This window comes from Sphaeroforma arctica, assembly GCF_001186125.1.
Source record: "Sphaeroforma arctica JP610 unplaced genomic scaffold supercont1.1167, whole genome shotgun sequence".
Classification (NCBI taxonomy): Eukaryota; class Ichthyosporea; order Ichthyophonida; genus Sphaeroforma; species Sphaeroforma arctica.
In genome coordinates this window covers 3,077-8,452 of record NW_014039391.1, presented here as the reverse complement: position 1 = coordinate 8,452, position 5,376 = coordinate 3,077, and the positions used below count along the sequence as shown (strand labels likewise).

The window sequence follows — 5,376 nt, the reverse complement described above, 5'->3', positions numbered from 1 at the left end:
TACTATATATATACTATACTATACTATATATATATGTGTGTGTGTGTATATATATATATGTGTGTGTGTGTGTGTGTGTGTGTTCCTTAATTTGTTTTTGTAGTGGCAGTGTGTATACTGTTCATATGCATTTTATATCCATTCTAAGCTTCACCTGGATAATGACCTGGCTGCCAAGTTCAAGTCAATAGATTCGTGCTAAACCCAACTCAAACTAAATATGACCGCAGTTCACGTCCGCGATGAAAGTCGCCGGCGAATACATGAACAAGGCCGGTCACGAATCCTCCAAGTATATAAACAGAGCGCGTCAGCTGGCCGAGGAAGAGATCAACAACCTGCCTAAGACTGGTAGGTCTGATTAAGTTCATTGCAGCTGTTTGCAATAATGCAGCTATTGATTTAATTAAGTACTACGTAAGCACACATTTGCCATGCTGCGATCGTGTTTACACTGATACCTGTGTGTGTATTATTTTGAGGCGTAGTTTTCGAGACCTGAGATCAGTATTGTGCTCAACTTGTCCTGCCTGAGTGCGAGGTCTATAGGAGAAATTTGGTTTTAGAAAAAAATGGACTGCCTACCTAATATATATATTTATATATTGTATAAATGAAGTCTCGTCTCAACAGGTATTCCTTCTGATTATTCCATACTTGCCTACCGCTTCGGTGTTTGCCTATTGCTGATCCAGCCCATGAATGACATGTGTACGATGGCATATATCAAAAACATTAGGACGCGTCCATGTTTGAAAAGTATATATAATTTATATTATTTATCTTGATTTGTTTCCAATTTCGAATTCGGCTCATTCTTGCGCAGGTTTGGGAGACCTCTCAGAGGAACTAGCACAGCAGCACATCGTCAAGAAGCAATCCGAAAACTTGCTTAAAACGGTGTGTCTCTGTTGTGCATGTGCATAATATATATATATATATATTGTGTCTGTGTGTCTGTGTGTGTAAAGGATGCAGTTTCTGTCCATTTTTCGCATACAGCAGTTAGAATATTGATGTGCATATTTAACCACTCAGTACCGTAGCCGCATACGACTAAGAAGGATTAGTATTTAATCATCATATGTGACGATCGTATCGCACCTGGCTGGTGGTGTTCACTCAATAACCTGGAGTCTGATGCGATTGGTTCCGAACATTCACGTTTTCTAGCAAGAGTTTATATCTACAGATATATGCAATTTCAAATTGCCGAGTTATGTGCACAATCAGATTACTGGATTGTGTTCCGAGAATTCCGCATTCGTACTGAAACTGTGTGCGGCATACCATTGTAAGTCTCATATATGGGCAGAAGATATTCGTATATGCATACTTGATACTAGTTGTAATTCCTACTGTAGAACGCGATGCTTGCGCGTGTTACGCGTCTCTGGCGTGCTCGTATCTAAGCTGCCACCGAGACCAGGAGTTATCGTATGTATGTCTATGGGTTGTATATATAGGCGAAGCGCCTATAGCAGAAGGGCCAGTCCCTGCTAGTCATGGCAACGATTCCTGTCACAATAGGGGTACTCTACTTTGTCAACACCTGGAGCTAGCCATCAACCTCTCTGGTGGCTGTTGCCAAATTGTTCAATTTTATAATACTATACAACCCCACTATGGCATATAGATGACCAGTGGATGTATGCTAGGATGTACCTGTATCCTCATGAAATGTGTTCCTTGTTTTGTATAAATATAATCATATGCTAGGTCGAGAAACTCGCCGATCCCGAGCCTGGACTAGTTATGCCGGATGTTAAGCCCACCATCGCCAGCGTCACAAAGATGATCTCTGCATTCAACATCCCTGGAGTGCCCAAGAATACCGCTCCCCCTCCTGAGCCTGTAGCACCGCCCAAGCCTACTTCTAGGTAAGCGATGATAAGACCGCGTATGGGGGCATTCCGGGGACATGACTATATCTATTATCTGTTTGCATGTGTGTACTATTGAGTATCTTCACCTCAGATGACTCAGATAGGAGATGTCTTCTCCTTAATCCGAACCCTCCCATCCGATTTCTCTCGCAACAAATTGCTCCAGATTGGAGGTGTTGCCCTCGAGACTTCTTTCGAGTTATATTTCACTTTTACAACTGCACTTCTTTAAGTTGTAACCTCTTCTTAAAGTTGAACATCAAGTACTCTCTTTCATCAGAATGCACAAGGTTGGAGATGCATTCCTAAACGCCTCCGCTGAGTATGGCTCACTCTCCAACTTCGCAACTGTGTTAAAGTCAATCGGGACTGCCGAAACTGAGATTGGTGTGGCCTCTCTCGCATTCAAACAGCAAGTCAATGACGACTTCATCCAACCGTGGTCCAATGTGCTCAATACGGTGAGTGTGGTTGGTGTCGGTATTGTTAGATACTATTATGGGAATGGTATACATGCACGGATATGGTTGTGCTTCCTCTCTATTATATATATATATATATATATATATATATATATACATAATATATATAATATATTGTGGGTGTGAGTGTGAGTGCGAGTGTATTTGGACAGTTTTGCACGATGCCTGAAGCCACATGTAGAGCTCGGCCGGACACGGGTAGTGTAGAAACTCGAAATGTAATCACAAAGAGGTTTGCTTGTCGAGTTTCTACTTTAGCTGTGCGCATTGACTGCTCGGAAATTAATTCAAAAATATATACCAATTTTAAAAATAGAACTGCTGGGTGTATCATAATGGGTACTTGTCTTATAGGATATGAAGGATCTGGCTGCTAAAGAGAACGATCTCAACTATGCGCGTCTGGACCTAGATAGTGCCAAGCGACGCCATCGCAACGCTAGTGATCCCACGAAGTTAGCTGAGGCAGAGGCCGATCTCAGGCATGTTTTATTTATATTTATACTTATATATATATATATATATACGCTATATACTTACGTCGCTCGAATCATTGTGGGTGTGACTAGCACTGAACATCATCGGCCCTTCCCTGAGCGAAAGAGCAAGAGTGTATATGTTTGCGACACCTTTCCAGCCTCATCACGCTAGTAATGAGTCACAACTCCACCCCCTGCTGTTCTCCTCTCTTCTATTTTATTACTCTCAGTACATCCATTCAATCTTGCTTGCTGTACTGGGTACCTCCCCACATTGAAAATTGTCTCAATTTATAATGCTGATTCCCGGCTGTTACCGATACAATATACACAGACGTGCACAAATCGAGTTTGATCGACACTACGATTCGCTGCAATCCGCACTTGAGAGGCTGGACCGCGTGCAGATGGAACAGACCATCATGTTGAGACAAGCCATCGAGCACCAGCTCGCATACCACAACAAGGTATATATATATGTGTGTGTTTGACACGTGTTTTTATGTCTGTATTTTGATTGGTATTGTAGGAGTACAAGCTTATATGAGACCGTGCTCTGAGATACAATCTGATGGGCTATATCATTATGTACAGAACCTTACTCAACTATTAATTCGTCCTTCTTCAGGCCGGCCTCGTGCTGGAGGCTCTGCTCGCCAACATGCCCACACCCGAGGACGTGGAGATGGACAATGTTAGAACACACCCCAACAACGCACAGATGCAGATGCCTGAGTAGAGGAACGTGGCACGTGCATGTGTATACATACGTGTACGTATGCATATCCACACGCACATATGAGTACAAACAAACACGCACACACACGCGCACTTGCGCACTTGCGCACGTGAAACGCGAGCCTGGAGGAGAGCTGACTATTCTCGAGACCGGCTGCCTGGGGTCAAATTGATTCCGAATAAAAAAATCAGTATTAAACACTGATGAACATTGAGGAGTAACTTTGAGTACTGTTTCATATTGAGGATATAAATTAAAAAAGCACCGATGAACAACGAGGATTGTTACTTTATCTGTACTGATTTACACTTATATATATTTATATATATATACAAAGCACGTTTGAGCCGCGAAGGTTCGGATATGACATTCGGAGCAGTTGTGTGTACTAGTATGTATGTACCTATTCGGTATCGTACATACACCTATCTGTGTATGTATCTTTCTCCAGGTAAAATAAATCTGCGGGTATGTATTACCGCCGTGCTGGTCCTTCCTGTTTGGCCGTGTCAGTGTCTCGCGCATGACAATTCTAGTGAGTGCAATACTGGTGTAACTCGGCATTGTGACGCTTGCAAAGAAAGGAAGCTAAATGCTTCTGTGTGTATGCCTGAACGAGTGTGTTGCATGTATAGGTGTGTATGTATTTGGTATCGTACGTGTGTCTTTCTTCAGGTTGGGTAAGTGTGCTGGTATGTAATCATCGTGCTAGTCAATTTTGTTAGGCCGTGTCGGTACCGCGTATGGCATAGTCTAGAGATTCGATCAGTTGTTGCATGTCGGCCTTGTGAGGCTTACGAAGATGTTAATAAGCTTGATGCTTTTACGTATGTCTGAACGTATGTGTAGGTATGTATAAGAACATACAATGGGGTAATGGGTTGGTATATCTATTATCTACACAGTGCATGTTTCATCCCAAAGAAAGCATTTAGATGCCAGCTCGTATCATCTGACACTCGCCGAAGGAAAAAACGGCTATCACTTTCCGAAACGACAGAGATTCATCATATCAGATACGCAGGGTAAAGTATGGAGACCCTTGTAATAGAACCGACTCAGTCACACTGCCTAAGTAGACATACTCAGCTACTTATAAGTCATTGGTAAAGGTAGCAGAGCCCACATGAACCATCAGTATCAACCTACCCCTGTTGCCAATGAAACGAGACGATAAATCTAAAATACTCTGATCTCCTTGGTTGTGTTGACATTTGTACTATTATTTAAGCAAGAACCGGTAAGTACTCACATCGGCAACTACCCGCTTTGCCGATCACGCCGATAGCTGCATTGAGAACCCTTAAAGCCGGTGGCATCCAACAACTTCGATAGAATATGAATATTGCTGGAGTATGGGGAAAATATATCCACATTGCGAGCCTTGAATTTACTTGGCTTGTCTTGTAGGCGTATCGTACTTTTCGCTTCGGCATTTTCTGTGGCAATGGGTACCAGCATTGTCTCAAAACCAAGGGACGTGAAACAAAATGGCTTTTCAATACAAATGTACATACTTTTAGAAAAAGAGCATATGAAGAAAAAAATCCCTACCTTAAACCCTAAACCCTACCTGCCATTTCCATATTGAGTTTGATTGTCATTTTAGAGGGCTATGGTATATAGATCGATCAGATAGATCAGTCAGTCGTTCGATTGGTATCAAATCGCTGAATCTGAAATGTAAAACTGGGGCTAAACTAAATACATGAAGAACAATATGTAAAGTCATGTATACAATCTGTAGCTAGATTAGACTATATATATATATATATATATATATATATATA

General features: G+C 41.9%; 1 protein-coding gene across 2 annotated transcripts in view; it reads left to right on the top strand.

Moving 5' to 3' along the window:
* Positions 1–3,974, top strand: part of SARC_10193 — a 4,906-nt gene extending 932 nt beyond the window's left edge. For both annotated transcript variants that reach the window (XM_014295771.1, XM_014295770.1), the window contains exons 2-8: positions 231–351; positions 827–900; positions 1,720–1,880; positions 2,167–2,347; positions 2,723–2,850; positions 3,182–3,314; positions 3,476–3,974. In XM_014295771.1, the coding sequence (XP_014151246.1) occupies positions 231–351; positions 827–900; positions 1,720–1,880; positions 2,167–2,347; positions 2,723–2,850; positions 3,182–3,314; positions 3,476–3,586 (909 nt within the window). In that variant the 3' untranslated portion in view covers positions 3,587–3,974. The remainder of the gene's footprint in view (positions 1–230; positions 352–826; positions 901–1,719; positions 1,881–2,166; positions 2,348–2,722; positions 2,851–3,181; positions 3,315–3,475) is intronic.
* The last annotated feature ends 1,402 nt before the right edge of the window (positions 3,975–5,376 follow it).